Genomic DNA, 22364 nt, shown 5'->3' with positions numbered 1-22364 from the left:
AAAATACATCTATATATCAATTTATAGATATACACATGCATTAGTCCGTTCTCACACTGCTATAAAGAGCTACCTGAAACTGGGTATTTTACAAAGGAAGGAGGTTTAATTGACTCACAGTTCCACATGGCTGGGGAAGCCTCAGGAAACTTACAATTGTGGTGGAAGGCGAGAGAGAGGCAAAGCCACGTTTTTACATGGTGGCAGGCGAGGGAAGGGGGAAGAGCCCCTTTTAAAACCATAGGGTCTGGCTGGGCATTTTGGCTCACACCTGTAACCCCAGCACTTTGGGAGGCCGAGGAGGGTGGAACACCTGAGGTCAGGAGTTCGAGACAAGCCTGACCAACATGGTGAAACCCTGTCTCTACTAAAAATACAAAAATTAGCCACGCATGGTGGCATGCACCTGTAGTCCCAGATACTTGGGAGGCTGTGGCAGAAGAATTGCTTGAAACTGGGAGACGGAAGTTGCAGTGAGCCAAGATCACACCAAGGCACTCCAGCCAAATAAACCAAAAACCAAAAACAAACAAACAAACAAAAAACCATCAGATCTCATGAGAACTCACTATTATGAGAACAGCATGGGGGAAACTGTCCCCTGATCCAATCACCTCCCACCAGGTCTCTCCCCTGACACATGGGGATTACAATTTGAGATGAGATTTGGGTGGGGACACAAAGCCAAACCATATCAATACATATACATATATATGTCATAATTTAAAATAATTTTAGATTCAAAAAATAGTTGCAGAGATAGAGTTCCTGTGTAACAACGGTTCTGAACCTGGGGCAATTTGTGCCCTTTCCCCACCCCAGAACATTTGGAACTATACAGAGGTACTTACTGTTGGGTTCACTATTTGGCCAGGTAGGGGGCTATGGTGAAAGGGATGTACTGCTGGCATGTGCAGGCCAGGGATGCTGGTAAACTTCCTACGAAGCATAGGATGGTTCCCTCAGCAATGAGGTGGCCCCAAATGTTGAGGTTGTGAAAGCCTGCTCTGGCCCCTTCACCCAGTTCCCCTAATGCTATTATTATACCTAACCAGGATGCATCCATTACAATAGGCGATTAGATCTCCTTCTCCTTAGTCTTCCCAACTCTGTGTTTCTCAGTCTTTCCTTGTTTTTCATGACCTTGGTGCTTCTGAAGAGGGTTGACTGGGTATTTTGTAAAAGTTCTCAACGGGATATTATCTGCTGTTTTCTCATAATTTAGCCAGAACACAGTGATTATTGGAGAAGAAAATGAGGTGAAGTGCCCTTCTCAGCATATGGTGTCAGGGTCCCTGATATGCACATGACATCACTGTTAAGTTCACCTTGATCCTTTGGATCACGTGGTGCCTGTCAAGTTTCCCTTTCCAAACTGTAACTGTCAGAAGGGAATCTCTAAACCCTTATACTTAGGGGAGGAGACCTAAGCTTCACTTCTGGAGGGAGGAGTGTCAAGCAATTTACGGACTTGTGTTATCACACACTCACTATTATATTTTAATACAACTGACAGCTCAGATGTGTCTTGTGGAAAGCAGCTTTGGGGTTAATGCCCACAAAAAGCTACGTCAAATGAGCAAGACAGCATTTCAAAGAACTAATCATTGTGTAAACTCTAAAACTACACAAAGAATAAAATTTCTAAAAGTGAAATAATTCACAAGAAGAAAGTAATATGAAAAAAATAAGAAAGTAATATGAAGCCCAAATAAATGAATGAATAATTACCAGCCCTTGCTGAATAACTATAGATGGTTGTTAGAAAATTTTTGGCAAGAAGCAGGCAAGTGGAGTGTGAAAATAAATGTCAAAGATTTAGAAGTCTTTCTTGCCTCAGCATCCAGAAATGTTGAGGGGTTGTTTTGGAGCTATATCCATGACTGGAGAGTGCTATGGTATTTAGAGGGTGGGGATTAATTATGTGGGACTGTCCTGAGCCTTAGACAAATAATTAATGTTGTCTAAGGCTCAGGACAGTCCTACATAACAAGGAGTACCCCACCCAAAATGCCAAAAGTGTCACCATTGATGCACACAGAACCCAAGCCCCTTCTTGTACCTCATTCACATTGCAATGCCTTGTCAATCCCAGAGATGGGGGAGTGGAAAATTTCAGACTAAAAGCTAGATTTTTAGAGCTTCAGTCCAGGACTTTTTGTGTGTAACCAAAACTGTCTCCATTGAAAATGTAAGGTTTAATATTTTCAGCAACAATTTAAATCTTATGGGAATCTTTATTTCTAAGTAGATAAAGTATCTTCATTTTATTTGTGTGGTACTCTATTAAAGTATGAGTTGCCACCAAAGAAAACACTGAAACATTTGATGAACTTGCATACATAGTAAGAGTGACATTCCATGGTAATTGGGACAAGGAGAGTATTTGGGGCCCCAGTTGGGTTGAGAGTTTAATGCAACCCTCCCTATTTTTCTTTATAGCACTTGCCTTCCTGCCCTCCACCAGCATGCAGTGTATGCATTTACTTACTTGTTTATCGTCTGTCTCCAACCCCTTAGACAGCAAGCTCCATGAGAAGGGAATTTGCTTTAGTTTATGGCTATATTCTATGACTCTCTAAAGGGGAATACCATGTGATTCATGTTTGAACAGTATTTAAAGAGGCTTTAGATAAAAATAACAATATGGGTAAGGTATCCAAATTACCTCCTACCTGGTTTCTGGCCTCCTCTATCATGCCAGAAATAATATCTTATATATTTTATATAATTTATATGATGAAATCTTTATATTAAACTTAATATTGAATATATTACATATTAAGATTTCAAAATACCTCAATTTTATGAATATTTTAATTCATATATAATGAACAATTGCTATATAAGTATATAAATAAAAAATAAATATGAATTAAATTATAAGCACTATATTATGTAATAAAATATATTATTTGAATAAATGGCATTGTGCTACACAAAATACTTCCAATCTTTTTCATTTGAAAGTACTTTTGAGATTTATCCTTTTTTTAAAAAAAAAGTAGCTCTTAGCTCAGTGGTTGCCATCAGCAGGTGACTTTGTCCTTCAGGGGATATTTGGCAACTCCTGGAGCCGTTTTTGTTTGTTTGGTTGTTGTTTTTTTTCTTGAGACGGAGTCTCACTCTGTCACCCAGGCTGGAGTGCAGTGGCACAATTTCAGCTGACTGCAACCTCCGCCTCCCGGGTTCAAGTGATTTTCGTGCCTCAGCCTCTTGAGTAGCTGGGATTACAGGCATGTGCCACCACACCCGGCTAATTTTTGTATTTTTAGTAGAGACAGGGTTTCACCATGTTACCCAGGCTGGTCTCAAAGTCCTGGCCTCAAGTGATCCACCTGCCTTGGCCTCACAAATTGCGGGGATTATAGGCCTGGAGCCATTTTTGATTGTCACAACTGCTGGTGGTCCTAAGGGTATCTGGTAGACAGATGCCAGGTTTGCTCTTAAACATCCTACTATACACAGAGTATTCTCACACAGAGTTATCTAGCCTGATTCTGCTGATGTTGAGAAACACTGCGCTATTTCTTTTCTGTTTTTTTTTTATTTTATATATTTTTTATTTGAGTCTTGTTCTGCCACCCAGGCTGGAGTACAGTGGCGTGATCTCAGCTCACTGCAACCTCTGCCGCCGAGACTCAAGCAATTCTCCTATCTCAGCCTCCTGAGAAGCTGGGACTACAGGCGCGCAACACCAAGACCCGGCTAATTTTTGTATTTTTTGTGGAGACAGGATTTCGCCATGTTGTCCAAGCTGGTCTCAAACTTCTAAACTCAAAGTGACCTGCCTGCCTCAGCTTCCCAAAGGGCTGGGATTACAGTCGTGAGCCACTGCTCCTGGCTTCTTTCCTTTAATCTGTGGAACAGTATTCCCTCGACAGCATATACTATATTTACTTTAGTCCCGTACTGATTGACATTTGGGTTGTTCCAATTCTCTGCTATGGTGACGAGTGCCACAAAGAACATCCTCACCAGTGTCTGTGTATGTGTGCCACAGGGTTTCTGGTAGCTGCGTTTTCTGTTCTGGGAATCACTTCCAAATGCCATTCCAGAGTGGCTGGACTCCTTGCTTCCACAGCGTCACCTGGGATTCCAATTCCATGCGTCTTTACCAGCCCTTGCTATTATTTAACTTTTAAATTGTTGCCAATTTGAAACGTTTAGAATAGTAGCTCATTTGTAACAATTTTGCATTTCCTGATTGCTAGTAAGACCAGACCACAGGAATCATTCACACCCCAAGCATTCTAGAAAACTGGTGAAAATGTTTTCTGTCCAGCATGCGCCACTTCATTTGGTTTGTCCCTACGTCTTTGATATGTATTAGAAAACCGCACATTTTGGGGGACTAGGCTTGCCTGTTTCTGCCAGTAGAGGTCACTGTTCCTCAGTGGTTCTCCACCAGTATGACTTTTGACCTCTCTACCCTCCCAGGGAGTATTTGGCAACGCCTGGAGCCATTTTTGATAGGACTGTGAGTGTGCTGCTGGCACCTAGAAGTGAGAGGCCAGGGATGTTGCTAAGGCCCTGCAATGTACAAGACAGCTTCCTGCTCCTCCCTCCCCCTTCCCCTCCCCCCTCCCCCCACCAACAAGAAAGAACCATCTGGCCCAAGTAGTAGTGCCAAGCTGGAGAAACCATGGTGTCGTCTTTGAAAGAAAGAATATGACAATCTCTATGATAATAAAGACACCTATTATTATTAACAACAAATATTTTATTGCGGAAACTGGGGAGAAGCATGCCTTCTGTCCCCAGGGAGAAGGCAGGAGCGAATGGGCAAGGGCAAGGGAAGGGCTTTAAGGGAGAGGAGAGGTGGGCCTGGGGCTCGCTGAGTGGTCGGCTGGAGCAGTGGGAAGTGCCCCGGTGGGGCCGGTGGCTGGTGTGGGGGTAGAACCGTGGTCAGTAGGGTGAAGTTGCTGAGGGAGGCTCAGGAGGTGGTGGCAGGGGCCTGACTCTTGGAGCCGGGCAGCAGGCTGGGTGTGCTCAGAGGCTCATGGCCCACCTGGCGAAGCTCCTTCCAGGTGCAGGCAAGCCTGAGGCGTCAGGGAAGCAGGCGGCCGCCAGCAAGGATTCAGACAACTCTGCCTGGGAGTGAGGGCTCTGCTCAGCGGCCTAGACCTGGGCACAACGGAACAGGCCACTCCGTTTCTCATCACAGACCTGAAGGCAGATGGCCTGGGCGTCGGGCTTCCTCTGCTCTCTGGCGGGGCGATTTTCACGGTCACCAGGCTGCGGACAGGCTGTGGGGGTGGCGGGCGGTCCAAAGCCACCGCTTCATGTAGGCCAGGGGAGCCTTGGAGAAATCAGGCCTGATGTTGCTCAGCAGCGGCAGCCTGTTGGGAAAGCACCTCCAGGCCTCGGGGACCATCTCTCTCAGGACGCGGACCATCTCTCTCTGGATGCAGATGCGGGTGTAGTCCCAGCTGGGAGGAGTGGTGCGGAGGGGCCGGATGCGGACCCAGTGCTTCCTGTGGAAGTAGGTGACCTTGCAGTTCTCCTGGACCTGGGAGCTGAGGAAGGGCCTGGACTGCAGAACCCAGTGCTTTTGGGCGGGGCGCAGCTTTCTGGCAAGCGGCTTGGGCCTTCCAGTAGACACTGGGCTGCCAGAAGTTTCCGAAATCTGCGGTCAAGGCCAGAGATCAAATGTCAGGGCTCAGTGACTAGCGACGGTTAGCATCAAAATGTTGGAAAGTGCACAAGGCGCCGTGTGCCAGGTACGGTCTGTCCACCAACTGTTGCATGGGGCAGGAGGCCACGGCCAGGCCTGAGCTTTGCCGCACACAGCTGCAGAAGGGGCAAGTGGCGCCCCATGCTGTCTGGAGGACCAAGGAGGCTCAAGCCTCAATCCTTCCTACTCATTGTCCCAGACACTTAGCTCTGGGCAGAGGGGCCTGGCAGCTGTCTCTGCTTTTGTACCTGACCTTTAAAGGCAGAACATAGAAGAATTTCTGCCAGGTCCTGAAAACTGCAGATACCTGTTGACAGAAGGGTGCTCTCTTTGATCAGTGTGAAAATGATGACAATACACTTGGAGGCTCTTTTAAGGAAAAACAAATCATTTGCTCATATTCGTCTAGGATGACTGTTAATATCACTTTTTGCAATTTTGCTCTTAAGAAAACGGTGAAAGCCATCAGGATTTATGTTTTAGTACCTGTAATGCTGATTTTATGTTGACCCTCATAATTTTCAGTGTTCACACAGCCATATATACATAATCTTCTCTGAACACTAATGCCATTTCTGTCCTTTCATTTCTATTGGTAATCCTGGAGTAGAGTGAGGCACATTTTCCACTAATAGCTGAAAAGATCTAACTTCAAAAACAAAGAATCCAAAGGCTGCTTAGTAACTGTAGTGCTTAAGTTTAGAGTCTGTTCAAGGTGGTGTGAAAAGTTTTTTGGGGGGGGGGGGGCATTTCCCTCAAAAGCACATTGAGAAGGAACCTATTGACCCTCTGGAATGCCAGAATTGGGAAGAGACAAAAAAGTCGCAACCAATTGAAGATCGGGCAATAGATTTGGCCCAGACTGAGGCAGATGGGTGAATAGTAAAGACAATAAATAGAGCTTAATGAGGAAGCACCAAATGCTTTTTGAGGTCAGAGGGGGCCAAGTGTTTTGCAATGCAGGGTTGGGGTCAGCCAGTAGTTGCAGGGGAATGAGATCCCTAACACTCTCCTCTCACCAATGAATTCCTTTGGTTTTTTGCCTGATTCCTTATTTATGGAATCATCTCTGGGTATATGATTTTCAAAACCTAGAGATATTCCTATGGTATAATTCAGTATAATTTTCTTCTAAAGACAGTTCTCATAATGAGTGGAATGACTTTTTATTCATATCTAAGACATCTCAAGATAATGGCATCAGAGTAGGTATAGACTTTTTTTTTTTTTTTGAGATGGAGTTTCGCTCTTGTTGCCCAGGCTGTAGTGCAATGGCGTGATCTTGGCCCACTGCAACCTCCGCCTCCCGGGTTCAAGCAATTCTCCTGCCTCAGCCTCCCAAGTAGCTGGGATTACAGGTGCCCGCCACCACGCCCAGCTAATTTTTTGTATTTTTAGTAGAGATGGGGTTTCACCATGTTGGCCAGGCTGGTCTTGAACTCCTGACATCAGGTGATCCGCCTGCCTCAGCCTCCCAAAGTGCTGCGGTTACAGGAATGAGCCACCGCGCCCGGCCTAGACTTCTTATAATGTATTTTTCTTTCCAATATCTATAGAATTTCCCATATCCTTTTTGCAATATAAGCCAGTGGTTGTTATTCTGTTTGTGGCTAAAGACTCTCTAACAAACCACAATTTTGTCCCGGTGAGGTACAGGCAGTCATAAGCGAATCATCACTAAATATGCCTTCTACTGGTTAATCAAGGTGTTGATTAGTTAAAAGCCATTCTCATAGACATTGAAGATGTCTGTTTCTTCTTCTCATACAACAAGAGGTACAGCATTTCATTGGTTAGTTGATATTAGGGATTAGTGTCTATCAGTGGTGTTCAACAAGGGGTGAGTTTGCAATTGACAGTGGAGAATGTCTGGAGACATTTTTGGTTGTCATGACCTGGGGAGGTGGTACTATAGGCACTCAGTGAGTCGAGGCCAGGGATGCAACTAAACATCCTGCAATGCACAGGACAGTCCCCACAACCAAGAATGATCTGCCCTCAATGTCAGTGGTGCTGAGGTTGAGACCTTTCATCCAGCTTCCTCTAATGTTATATAATCACGATGCATTCATCAAACTAAGAAATTAACATTGGGTTGATACTGTTAAGTGAACTCCAGACTTTAGATTGCCCAAGTGTCCTTTGTCTTCTCCAGAACCTACTCCTCCTTGGTCTCCTCCACTCTGGAGTTTTTCTGCCTTGTTTTTCATGACCTTGATGCTTTTGAAGACGGCTGGTGATGTATTTTGTAGAAGTCCTTTTTCAGTTTGGTTTTGTCTTTTCTCATGATTTAGATGAGGGAATACAAATTTTGGAGGAGGAATGCCATAGAGGTGACTGGTATTTAGGTTGTTTGCAAACAATGGTGCAAAGAATAACTATGTATATGTATTATTGTTTAGGTCTGCAGTTTATGTGTAGGATAAATTGCTGTTTGGTAAACTGCACTCTGATAGCTACTACAATAGTACCAACTTAGCATTGTATCTTCCTTTGATATTGTAATTAACTATTAGTAAAACAACATACTTTTTAGCCTATTATATCTTTATTCATGTGTCATTACCACCTACCAGTAACACATGAGGCTGCCCATGCTCCACACTTGTACCAGCACTGTGAGCAATACAATTTTGGGGTTTCTGCTAATCTGATATGTGAAAATTCATATTTCAGTGTAGTTTCATCTTGTTTCATCACTTTTTATAAGCAAGGCTGAAAATTTTTTCACATGGTATTGGGTTTCTTGTTTCCTTAACTGTAAGCTGTCTGTTTATACCATTTGCTGTTGATTATCTAAAAACTGATTTCTAGAAACTCTTTGTATATTAGGGCAATTAACTCTCTGTTTTGTTCACTATGATGTCTCAAACACCTAGAAGAGTAGCTGGCATATAGTAGGCATTCAATAAATAGTAGCTGAATGAGTGAACAGAGTTGCAAATGTTTTCCCTGTTTGTCATTTATCTTTTGTTTACGGTGATTTTCATCAGAAAGGATTTTAAAATTTTTGTATGTAGTCTAATTGCTAGTTGTTTTCTTGATTACTTCTGGGTTTTGATTTATAGTTAGAAAAGCTTCCTCCACTTGGATGTATGAAAGAATTTTCCTATGCTTATCCTCGTACTTTTATGGCATTTTTTTACCTTTAAAGTTTTGTTCCATCCAGAATATATTTTTGTCAGGATTGAACGATGGGTCCAACTTTTTCTCCTAAATGCCTGCTCAGTTGTCCCCCAATGCCATTTACTGGATTTATCTTTTCCTGCATTGAGCTGAGATCCTATCTTTACCATAAAGTAAATTCTCATGTATTTGGACATATTTCTGAACTATTTTCTTCCTTGATTTATCTTCCTATTCATGTGCTAGTATCATACTATTTAATTATTGTGGCTTTAAAGCCTTATGGGTCTAATCATTCCTTATTTTCTCCTTTAGAATTTTTCCAGCTATTCATGCTTATTTGCTTTTCCACATGAACTCTAGAAGTACTATATCTAGTTTTAAAATTCTGTTGGTATTTTTATTAAAACCATATTAAATTTATGGAATCAACTTAAGGAGAACTGACATCAAAGGTGTCTTTATAATATCTTCCTATGTAAAAACAGGGTATGAATTTTATAAAGTCAAGTCTTCTGTGTCCCTCAGAAATGTTTTATAGCTTTCTTAACATTTTATGTTATTAACATTATTTTAGTTTCTATTATAAGTAGGTTTCCTTCTTCTGTTATGTCTTTTAACTAACTGTGAGTTATATATGCCAAAGGAATTGATTTCTATAAATTGACATGGTACTCCACTAATTGCTGAATTATCTTTGTAGGAGTTTTTAGTGTTTCTCTAATGTTCTTTATGTTTTTTGGCCTAACTTTATTGGCTCCTGCCAGAGGTTAATTCAATTAAATTTAATATTTAGTATGCTGATAATCATGGAGTTAATGATATCCTTTCTACGTTAAACATACTATTTATTTTTGAGCTGAGATAAATCTACTTCATCCAGTTAGGGAATTCTTCATTTCTGTTTTATTAAAAAAAATTTTAAAGGGATGGTGGGTTTTGTCTAACGTATTTTAGGAAATCCATGGAAATGATCATATAGATTTGTTGATGGGATGAAATCCATTAATTGTAAGTATATCATTCTTAGTACTGAACCATCTGTGGATTACTGGAATAAACCCTACCTGGACAAAGTATATATTTCTTCTAATGCACTGCTAGATTCTATTTCTACTATTTTATTTAGCTTTTTTTTCTGTTGTTACATATTTTTTAGAGATATTGGCCTATTGTTATATTTTGGGGGTAGGATGGTCTAATCTTTGATAGGTTTTGGTATCACTGTTACCCTGGCTGCATGAAAAAGAGGCTGGAAGCTTTTAGTCAATAAAAATCCAATATGAACAAGTAAACGCAGTTATTATTACAGTTTAGTTTATGAATTAAACAGGATTTTGTGTGCTGATGTAGTAACCACCACTTAGACTTAGTTTCTAAGAGAAAAATAAATCCCAAGTTTCAAACAACTGACTTACATGAAAATTTCTGGATGAATATTGTCGGAGTCTGTCTTTATCCTGAGATTCTATAGCAAAATTCCCTTAAGGATTTTAAAGGGTTTTGAATACACCCATTTCCAGCCTTCGTTTTTTTATTTAAAAGGGTCTTAATTTTCATAGAGAATCTACACAATGCATGTATAATAAAAACATATGTCACTGTCAAATATAGATGTAAAAAGCTTATGTTCTTCTATGTTTTAACTCTTCTCTCTAGCTAATTTGAAATATCTCTAAATTCATGTCCAAACTGAGATAAGACGTTGGTACACTTCAATAAAAATGTATAAGCATTACAAGATGTTAAAACTGATGCCACAGTCTGAGCCCAGCCTTGTTTTAAAAGGGGAGACGAGGATTTCCTTAGATGAAAATTGTGGAGAGAACGTACCTGATCATCATCAACCTCTACTGGCTGCTTCTTAATGATAAAGGTGATGGACTCAAGACAGGGCTGGACCAGGGAGATACTGGACCTACTTGGGTCCAGTAATCTAGACAGGTGGGCACCAGGCAGGAAGTGCCAAACGACCCAAATTCCATAAGAGCGTCCTGGCCAAGAGACTGGGTCACTGAGTCATTATTTAGTAGTGAAAACCACTCAGGAATTGGACGCCGAGGTGACGGTTCTCAGGGAGTATCTGGAGATCAGCAGTGGTCCAGAGGAGCTCCAGGCCCTTCTGGGCAGCTACCTGAAGAATCGCTGCTTAGGATGGAATCATGCCCAGCCTTTGTTTCTAAAATTAACAGTGTATTTTTTATATTCTCCAGTGGGAAAACAGCCAAAACCATTTGATCTGTCAATTCTAGTGAGGTTCCAGCAGGTAGTCTCCTCTGAGTATTGCTGGGAGGTATTAGACAGTGGCCAGTGCATAAAGAAGGAGGCTTCACTTCTTCAAGGGAGACTGAGAATTTTCCTTTTAAAATGCAATGCAGAAAAACAACCCCATTAAAAAAGGGACAAAGGACATGAACAGACATTTCTCAGGACATACAAGTAGCCAACAAACATGAAAAATGTTCATCATCAGTAATCATCAGAAAAGTACAAATCAAAACCGCAACGAGATACCATCTTAAAACAGTCAGAATGGCTATTATTAAAAAGTCAAAAAACAACAGATGTTGGTGAGGCTGTGGCAAAAAGGGAATGCATATACACTGTTGGTGGGAATGTAAATTAGTTCAGCCACTATGGAAAGTAGTTTGTAGATTTCTCAAATAACTAAAAACAGAGCTACCATTTAATGCAGCAATACCATTACTGGGTATAAACCCAAAGGAAAATAAATCATTTTGCCAAAAAGACACATGCACTCATATGTTCACTGTCACACTATTCACAATAGCAAAGACACAGAATCAACCTAGGTGCCTATCAGCGGCGGACTGGATAAAGAAAATGTAATATATACACTATGGAATACTACACAGCCATAAAAAATGAAATAATGTCCTTTGCAGCAACATGGATGCAGCTGGAAGCCATCATCCTAAGCGAATTAATGCAGGAACAGAAAACCAAATGCTGCATGTTCTTGAGAGAACTAAACATTGAGCACACAGATATAAAGATGGGAACAATAGACACTGGGGGTTACTGGAGGGGGGAGAGGGTTTAAAAACTACCCATTTGGTACTGTGCTCATTACCTGAGTGATGGAATCTGTACCCCAAACCTCAGCATCATGCAACATACTTATGTAACAAACTTGCACATGGTACCCCCTGTATCTAAAATAAAAGTTGATAGAAACAAACAAAAAATGAAATGCAGATCAGGAGGAGCCAGAAACCTGGACTAAAAGGGGAGAGAGGAAAAAAGAGGGAAATGGAGAGGAAAGCAGGGGGAAAGAGGTGGGGACCAGAAGGATACAGTGGGGAATGAAAGGGAGAAGGAGACAATATATGGGCCTCCAGAGCACAGCCCTTTGAGATTCTGAATATAGAAGAAATAATCTTGGGGGGCTGGACAAAGGCATCCAACCTGAAGGATGTGGGTCAATGTTCTTTCCAGCTGGACAAGGCAAGTTTCTGTAGAACTGCGCTCTGCTCCCTGCCTGTGGGATGGCAGCTACAGAACAGAAGGCTGCTCTGGGTGTGTTCACAAGGACTTAGAAGGAGCCGGTGTCAGGAACAGAGGAGGGGACAGCAATATGTTCCTGAGTCCCCAAGTCCTCAGCGGCACTGCAGCAAAACCAGAAAGCTCACTGCCCACCCACATGATCACTTCTGTCCCCTGCAATGTGACCCAGGGCCAGGGTCATTCATAAATTACAGGTCTCCTTCTAAGGCAGTGTTGAAAGAGAACCGGAATACAGTTCACCTAGTTAAACTTCCCAATTCAAAGTGCCTTGGTAATGTCTCCACTCTTGAGATTGAAACGCAAAATATATTTCAGGCAATTTAGGAAAAATAGTACCCCACACTTAGTTGATGGCATGGAATCCACCAATTTCTATAGCTCTTTATGATGTTTGCCTAGCTAAAGAACAACAAATGAGAAAACATTAAAAACAACGGACATCTCACTGTAGAATTGGAATGAAATATGAATTAAAAATGACCATCTGGTGATTACCTAAAAGCAAATCACAGTCTGAAATCACTTAAACTGGCAATTTAGAATGTTATAAACATCACCGAATTAAACTGGACACAGAACACATGAGCAGGCTGTCTGACGTTGTGCCTGCAGTCCACAGGGAAAGGTGCTCCTGCTCCACTCACCTCCCCGGGCCTTCCTAAGCCTTGGCCCACAGGGACCCTGGAGGCTGAAGCTCTTCAAACAGGTTACAGCACATGAAGGCCAGGCTTTCGGCGCAGGCCCCTAAGTCCTCAAGGGCATGTTCCAGGAGACTCAGTACATAAAGCACGTTTTCTATTAATAGCTTTTGTATTTAATGCTTTGATATCTGGGGACTTGTTGACACCACAAGCACTGTCCCTCCCAAGGCTGGCTAATTCCCAGAGAGAACAGACAACTGCAAGAGCACCTTTCATATGCAATCCAGAGCTTATAGCCCCACCATCTCCTTTATCAGGCTCTTAGACTGGGGCCACTGTTCTCCTGCACCAATCACTCCACAGTCAGGTATCAGCCAAGTGGGGACAGCCCCCTAGGCCCCAGAACACTCTGAAATTATTCAAACTAGCCAATCCCAAGCCTGCTTACCCTGCCTCGCCTGTTCCTTCCCACTGAAACCACAATAAAAGCTCTTGCCCGCATTTTCCCCTCACATTCTCTGCCTCTTGACCAACCCTGGTGCTTCCTCATGTGGCTCTGCACAGTGTGCCATGCCTCCAGCTTCTAGGGATCTGGAAATAGGATCAACTTCTTCCTTCATGACAGTCATTCCCATGTCTGCATGTCTTACTGTACCCGACTAAAACAAATCCCAGGTACCCTTAAAACGCTCAGCCTCTAGTGCAGACTAAAGTTGGAAGCATGCAGGAAGCCTGTAGCTGCTGAACCTGCAAGAGCTCAGGGGCCCCATGAGAGTGTGGCCTATGGATTTTTAACCCCAGTCCTCCGTTAGCTAGCTGTGTGACCTATCAAGAAAGCACTTAACCTTGCTGAGCTTCACTTTCTTCATCTGAAAAATGGAGACAATAATATTGCCGAGTTCTTAGAAAGATAAACTAAGCACTTGGCAAATATGGAGTCACTTAGCACTCATGAATATTAGTTCCCTTCAAGATTTCCTAGTTATTTGCCTTTATCTTTCTATTCTGCTTAAAATACATTCTTCCGTTTAAAATGTATTCTTTTTTTTTTTTAAATTTTTTGAGACAGAGTCTCACTCTGTCACCCAGGCTGGAGTGCAGTGGCGCGATCTCAGCTCACTGCAGCTCCTGCCTCCCGGGTTCAAGTGATCCTCTTGCCTCAGCCTCCCGAGTAGCTGGGGCTACAGGTGCCCGCCACCACACCCAGCTAATTTTTATATTTTCAGTAGAGACGGGGTTTTGCCATGTTGGCCAGGCTGGTCTCGAACTCGTGGACTCAAGTAATCCGCCCGCCTCGGCCTCCCCAAAGTGCTGGGACAACAGGTGTGAGCCATCGCACCTGGCCTAAAATACATTAATCTTACATTTTAACTATTATTTATTTATTCGCCTTTATCCTTTTATACCAATGCTTAAAAACAGAAGTATGATACAAGCCACAGAGGTAATTAATTTTCTAGTGACCACATTTAAAAAGTAAAAATAGATGAAATCCTTTTTAATATTTTATTTTACCAAATATATTCAATATATTATCACTTCAAAATGTAATCAATACGAAAAGTTATTAATGAGATGGTTTATATTTTTTCCATACTAAGTTTTAAAAATCTGTTGTGTATTTTACACTTCAGCACATCTCAATTTGGATGCTACCTTTTTCATCAAAAATACTTGATCTATATTTAGATTTCAAAAAATTTATACTTGAAAACATATATATACATATCCAAATGGTTCCAAACATTCTTAAAAGTTTTTTTTTTTTTTTTTTTTTTTTTTGAGACAGTCTCGTTCTGTCGCCCAGGCTGGAGTGCAGTGGCACGATCCTGGCTTACTACAACCTCTGCCTCGTGGGTTCAAGCAATTCTTGTGCCTCAGCTTCCCAAGAAGCTGGGATTACAGGCGCCTGCCTTCAAGTTCGGCTAATTTTTGTATTTTTAGTAGAGACAGGGTTTCGCCATGTTGGCCAGGCTGGCTTCGAACTCCTGGCCTTAAGTGATCTGCCTGCCTCGGCCTCCCAAAGGGCTGGGATTACAGGCGTGAGCCACCACGCCCAACCCAAAAGTTTTTCAATAACTGAATTGAATATCAGTTTTTTAACTGAAATTTAAGTGAATTAGAAGTAAATTAAATCTTCATTTCCTAAGTTACACCAGCCACATTTCAAGTGCCCAACTGTCACGTGTGGCTTGTGACCACTCTATTGGACGGCACAGTTTCATGCCATTTAAAATATATCCTTAACAATCACTATTTATCTTACCAGTGTAGGGATCCCAATATTCTTAAAGTAAATAACAATATTATAATGTTCTATCTTTTCATCCTAGAATACAACACATCATTTAAAGTTGGTGAGATTTTTTACCTTTAAAAATACTCCTATCACAGCCAAACCATTTTCTTCCAGTGCTGCATCCTCAAAGTTTTCAAATTTGACTGCATTCCAATGCACTAAGTGCAGCTGAAACACCATGAAAAGAGGGTTAACACGTGACTATACAGAATCTCTCCAGAATAAACCCACAGCCTCAGTCAACCTATGACATTTAAACATGTTTCCTCACCCAAAGTAAAGCCACCAAGAAAACCATATGACAATCCAAAATGAGATAGAAACAAAGATCAGGAAGAAATTTAGGCAAGGACAGCAATTAATATTTCTTTGGAATAAAAGGACTCGGGGAGAAAAATAAAATAAAATACATATAGCAAACTGAGTCGCATTTCAGTAAGGGATCAACATTTGCTCGTTCCCATTCTGCTTTGCATGAAATACTAACATCCAAAATCCATTTACATTTAAAGGAGAGAAAATGTTTATATTGAGAAAAATAAGTTCTCCTTATAGGAAGTAGACAAGAGTTGAAGACTGGCCGGGTGTGGTGGCTCACATCTGTAATGCCAAGACTTTGGGAGGCCAAGGTGGGTGGATCATTTGAGGTCAAGAGATTGAGATCAGCCCGGCCAACATGGTGAAACCCCGTCTCTACTAAAAAAAAATACAAAAATTAGCGGGTGTGGTGGTGGATGCCTGTAATCCCAGCTTCTCAGGAGGCTGAGGTGGAAGGATCGCTTGAACCCGGGAGGCGGAGGTTGAAGTGAGCCAAGATCGCGCCACTGTACGCCACTTAGGTGACAGAGCAAGACTCCGTCTCAAAGAAAAAAAAAAAAGAAAAAAAAGAGTTGAAGACACATTTCTTCTTTGAGAGATGACCATTTAAAATGTTCTTTTTATTGTTGATACAACATTTAAAACTAAATTGCTGCCAGGTGCGTTGGCTCACATCAGCACTTTGGGAGGCTGGGGCGAGAGCATCACCTGAAGCCAGGAGTTCAAGCCCAGCCTCGGCAACACAGTGAGCTCTCATCTCTACAAAAAATTTAAAAATGAGTTTGGCGTGGTGGTACATAATCGTGTAGTCCCTGCTACTTGGGAAGCTGAGGCGGAAGGATCACTTGGGCTCAGAAGTTCAAGGCTGCAGCGAGCTATGACTGCACCACTGCACACCAGCGTGGGTGACAAAGTGAGAGCCTATTAAAAAAAAAACAAAACCAATAAACCAAACAAACAAAACCTAAATTACAAAAAAGTTGAAAGAAGCAATTATATTTCCTTATGATTTCCCTATACTTTTGCTATGGTTTGGATATGGTCTGTTTGGTCCTGCCAGGTCTCATGTTGACACCTGCTCCCCAATGTTGGAGGTGGGGCTTCATGGGAGGTGTTTGGATCACGCGGGCAGATCCCTTATAAATAGCTTGGTGCCATTCGGGTGGAAGTGAGTTCTTACTCTTAGTTCCCAAGAGAACTGATTTGGGTTTTTTTTTTTTTGAGACAGGGTCTCACTCTGTCACCCAGGCTGGAGTATGGTGGCACAACTGTGACTCACTGCAGCCTTGACCGGCTAGGCTCAAGTGACACTCCCACCTCAGCCTCCCAAGTAGCTGGGACTACAGGCATGGGCCACCATGCCTGGCCAATTGTTTTTTTTTTTAATTAAAATTTTTTTTTGTATAGACAAGGTCTCACTATATTGCCCAGGCTGGTCTCCAATTCCTGACCTCAAGCCATCCTCCCGCATTGGCCTCCCAAAGTGCTGGGATTACAGGTGTGAGCCATCACATTCAGCCACAGAACTGATTGTTGAAAAGAGCCTGGTACCTCCTCCTCTCCCTCTTACCATGTGATCTCTGCACGTTGGCTCCCCTTGGCCTTCCAACATGAGGGGAAACAGTTTGAGGCCCTCACCAGATGCAGATGTGAGCACCATGTTTCTTGTACATAGCCTGTAGCACCATGAGCCAAGTAAACCTCTTTTCTTTATAAATTACAGTTTCAGATATTCCTTTGCAGCAACACAAATGGATTAAGATAACTTCTCTACAAATCATTCCTTGTCCACCACTCATGAACTTATTTTCTGGCATCACCATTCCCCCAAGTCTCCTAAGTGAGACACCTCAAGGTCTTGGTTAACTTTGCTTTCTGTTCTCTGGAAGAGGATCTCACCTCCTAGTCCTGTTGCTTTTATTTCAGAAATGCTTTTTAAAAGTTGCTCATTTTCTATATTTCTATTGCCTTCATTTAATCTCTCACCATCTATCACTTGGATTAATCGCAACTTGTGGCCCTGCATTGTTGCCTGGGTTAATCTAAAAACATAAACTGCTAATTAAACGAAATCAAGCTATGCCACTCTCTTGTTTACAAATAACTAGTTTCTGATGAGCCTGCCCTCCATCTACCCTATTATGCTTTGATGATCACCACTCTCACTGCCTCTCCCCACAACACACATTGAACATTCTGGTCACATCATTTTGTTTTTTGGTCATTTCCTGAACATTCTATCAAATCTGCCTTTGCACGATTTTCCCTCAGTCTAGAATGCCCTTCTAATCCTCTTGGCAAACTTCCATACATCCTTTAATACCTAATATAAATGGCTCCTCCTTAGTGAAATCATCATAGACTCCTCTGAGTGGTCTGTATCACATGCCTTCCTCTGTGGTCCCATAGCACTTTCAGAAACATTTTTCAAATCACACTTGCTTTATAATTTTAATTTCGAGTATTCTTCCCTCACTAGACTTTGCCCTTTGGGTGGTTGAGAATTAGTACTCCTGGTACTTTGTGCAGTGCCTTGCACATAGTTGCCACTCAGAAAATGTTACAAACATAAATATATAAATGATAAAATACATACACGTTATCAGGTGACCCCAAATATAAAATGTGTTTTTCTTGCCTAATTATCCTTCTGCTCTGTATTGCAATCTTACATTTTAAAATGTAATTAAACATAATTACTATTTAATATAGAAGTTATCTGCAAAGTAAGCCAGCCAAGGAAAACTAGTACATATTCAACACATACACACACAGAAAACAGATTTCTGGTAAATCTTTCATTTCATTTCATGCCCTTTCTTCTATATCAATTACAAAATCTGTACATACAGATATATGTATTTGTTAATAGAAAATATTACCTATACTAGTAGAAGGAAACATCCATATAAAAGAGAAGGGAATTTTTCCATACACTGAAAAGTGAGTCCAGTGATCATCCAGAAAGCCCATTCAGGGCATATACCCAAAAGAACGGAAAACTGAGTCAAAAAGAGATATTTGTACACCCATGTTCATAGCAGCATTACTCACAAAAGCCAAAAGGTAAGGAATAAACAAATGTGGTCTATCCATATAATGGAGTATCATTAAGCCTTAAAAGGGAAGGAAATTCTGACACATACTACAACATCGATGAACTCTGAGGACATTATACCAACTGAAATAAGCCAGTCACAAAAAGACAAATATTGTATGATTCCACTCATATGAGGTGCCTAGAGTAGTCCAATTCACAGAGACAGAAAGCAGAATACTGGCTGGGTATGGTGGCTCATGCCTGTAATCCCAGCACTTTGGGAGACCAAGGCGGGCAGATCACTTGAGGTCAGGAGTTCGAGACCAGCCTGGCCAACATGGTAAAACCCCCTCTCTACTAAAAATACAAAAGTTAGCTGGGCGTGGTGACGGGCACCTGTAATCCCAGGTACTCGGGAGGCTGAGGCAGGAGAATTGCTTGAACCTGGGAGGCAGAGGTTGCAGTGAGCCAAGACTGCCCCACTGTACTCCAGCCTGGGTGACAGAGCAAGAATCTGTTTCCAAAAAAAAGAAAAGAAAAGAAAAGCAAGCAAGTAAGCAAGCCAAATACTGACTGCGAGAAGCTGGAGGGAGGGTGAATGGAGTGCTACTGTTTAATGGGTAAAGTTTCAGTTTTGCAAGATGAAAGGATTTCTGGAGATAGATGGTGGTGATGATTGTACACTAATGGAAATGTACTTAATATAATACTACTTGACTGTATTCTTAAAAATGGTTAAGATGATAAATTTCACATTATGTGTATTTCACAATTTTTTTTAAAATTCCAATGAGTTCCATGCCATTGCTCACAAAGAGGTCAATACTATCATGGAGAGAGTTTGATGTGCCCTCTGTTAACATGACACTGTTTCTTTAACTCCTTACAAGACCACCAGATCTTGCCCTCACCTGATTTATCTGTAGAATCTTCAAATTCCACGAGGAAAGAGTACCCATTATTCCAGACGTGGAGGCAGGTGGCTGGGTCATAAGAGATGGTCAGTGGTTTTAAGCCGGGATCATAAACACTGTCCCTCCACCGAATGTTGATGGGTGACTGTCGATCGCCCCCAGGAACCAGGTCCACGCTCTCCCAGAGTGGATGCACTAGGAGAAAGCAGGTCAGGCTATTATCAAGACTGTCTACTATCTAGCATCACACATGAGGCAATTCCACTTCTGGAGACCCTGTCAAGGCTAATGGGAACTAAGAGCTTTAGCAATTAGCCATTCAGGGCCTTAAGCAGCTGACTAAAGCAAAGGCTAAAGACAAGTCAGAAAGCACTGTGCAGAAAAACAGCATTCTGCCATCTTGAAAACCCAACTCGTCTCAGTCTGCCTACTAAGCTCACCTAAACCAAGTGCAATCAGTGCTGTGATAACAGTAAAATGCATGGAGATTAGCGCCATGTGGAAATAGGTATTCATAAATGAGTTTCTTTTCTTCTTTGAGAATTTCCCAAGCCCCAAGCCCCCAAACTAGCTCTAAATACAAAGACAAACTAATTCGATTTTCAATAACAGACTCATTTAAAAAAAAAAAAAGAAATGGAAGAACTTTGAGAAAGGAAATGTTCAATCAAGTATTGTCAGTGTTTAACTGGTTGGCTGGTAGAAAAAAAGACTTGTGTAGCCTGCATCCCATAAGATGCTCGCCCCACATAACTGTGCATGCTGAGTTGAGTTTACCTCCTATGTAAGCAAACTCTGAGGACCAGGCAGCCATCCTGCAAAACCTGGGTAGAACATCGGCATTGCTAAGGTCCCTGGAGGTTGCAGTGTGTCACAGGGATGTGGAGATTATCTATTAAGGTGTACACATACAATTCATCCTCCATAGGCACTGAAGACATTGCTGATGCTGATTTTCTTCCAGAGTCAAGCACCAGGTCTCTGTAGCAAGTCCCTGGTAAGTATCAGTAGACTTGCTGATAACACAGATCGGCCTGTTGAGATCCCCATGTGTGATGAGCAGAACCAATGTATATCAGTTTGGGGTGGTCCATTTCCCTGTCCTTTAGAAGTACCATGGATGGGTAGAATCAAGGACAATAGGAAAACTAGGAGAAACATGAATTGAGAGAAATCATTACCAATGACCCTCTGCATCTCGCCCCACCACTAAGAATGGGTCGAAGGATTTGAGAAATAACTAGGCAGCTCCCACCCAGTCAAATCCCCCGAATATGGCAGGGACATCCTCTTGTTTCCATAAAAACCAGAAACTTGCCTCTGGTTTACTCTTACAGGGGCGACAGTTCTCCTGCTTCAGTAGCAGCCCAAAGATGGAAGTTTAAAATCTTAGCCTTGGCTTTATTTTTGTGTGGTGGTAGGCAAAAGTGTCCTGGCAGTATAGACACTGAGCTCTCTTGGGAGCGTCCAGACCAGTGGTCTCAACAAGGAGAGTGACTACGGCCCCAGAGGACATTTGGCAATATCTAGAGACATTTTTCATTGTCACAACTGGAAGAGGGTGCTACTGCCATCTAATGGATAGATGCCAGGGATGCTGCTAAATATTCTACGAAGCACAGGAGGAAGCCACCAGTGCAAAGCGTTATCCAGCCCCAAATGTCAATAGTGGCCCAGGTGAGAATCTCAGTCTGCAGAAACTCAGAATATTCTTCTTTTTTTTCCTATTTCTTCCTATAACATAGTATTCTCTTATCTCTAAAGAGATTTAAACCTAATTTAAAAAATTAATTTCAACTTTAACTATAAAGGGTACACATGCAGGTTTGGTATATGGAGTGACACTGAGGCTTGGGGTCCCAACAGTCCTATCACCCCAGCCAGTGAGCATAATACCCAACAGGTTGAACCCAATGTTTTTATTTTTCTTAGTATGAAAGAATTCCTTACAATAGATTTACAACAGAAAACAGAAAAAATACAACAGAAAAAGAACAATAATTTTCTGTTAAATTTAGGAGCCAAAAATTAAAAATGCATTTGAACTGGCACAATATTTCAATACTATAAATCTGATTGGAATGCAGATTCCTTCTAGAAAGCCCTTGAAAGGCCCTGATTATATTTTAAAAGATTCCTGACACAAAGAGACTATGCACCTTCCCCTCAGACACTCAGACTGTGGTTGATAATGTGAGAATTCACATTCTTCAAAGCCATTCAATCAGGGTCTACCATGAAGACTAGGGAAGAACTGGAGTGACGATCAGCTCCCTAAGACGATGCCTTGGTCATCCTTAATTGTTCCCCACCTCATTCATGAAATGGGAAGTATCAACACTCAGACTCATGCAAATACCAGCCCAAGAAAACTGAGCCTGTTCCTTCAATTGCTCTTTAATGACCATAATGACACGATCAGTTTATGCCCTTGAGTTTACAAGTTCAGCTTCCAGAAGGTTTCTTTCCTCCTACCCACCTCCTCCTTTACTAAACTAGACCATCTAGGCTAGACCATCCAACCCACTGTGGGGAGAGGTGGTCCTTGGTCATTATCCCCCTATTGAAGCCAACTTTTTGCCAAGGGCTTGTTTTGCTAATGATAAATTCACACTTTTCTTTTCCTCTTCCCTCCCCTTCTACCATTTTAACAAAATACAGATAGAAATGATTTCTTGGCAGTTCTCATACTTTCCCTCAAAACAGGAAGGTGACCACGAAGCATTCTGAGAGAGGCTTCATTTTCAGGTTTTTCTTATATGTAGAAAGTGAAGAGATTGTGACTACTTCAATCACAGTTTAAATGAGCGAAGGGCACACT

General features: G+C 41.8%; 1 protein-coding gene across 1 annotated transcript in view; it reads right to left on the bottom strand.

Moving 5' to 3' along the window:
• Positions 1-4702: 4702 nt before the first annotated feature.
• Positions 4703-22364, bottom strand: part of LOC100973558 (uncharacterized) — a 28805-nt gene continuing 11143 nt past the window's right edge. Inside the window, exons 3-4 of the mRNA XM_034950485.2 lie at positions 19541-19738; positions 4703-5629 (exon numbers count right to left, since the gene is read on the bottom strand). Of these exons, the coding sequence (XP_034806376.2) occupies positions 5313-5629; positions 19541-19738 (515 nt within the window). The 3' untranslated portion in view covers positions 4703-5312. The remainder of the gene's footprint in view (positions 5630-19540; positions 19739-22364) is intronic.

This window comes from Pan paniscus, chromosome X, assembly GCF_029289425.2.
Source record: "Pan paniscus chromosome X, NHGRI_mPanPan1-v2.0_pri, whole genome shotgun sequence".
NCBI lineage: Eukaryota > Metazoa > Chordata > Mammalia > Primates > Hominidae > Pan > Pan paniscus.
The sequence above is the reverse complement of the archived record's forward strand: the minus strand, read 5'-3'. Positions and strand labels throughout refer to the sequence as shown.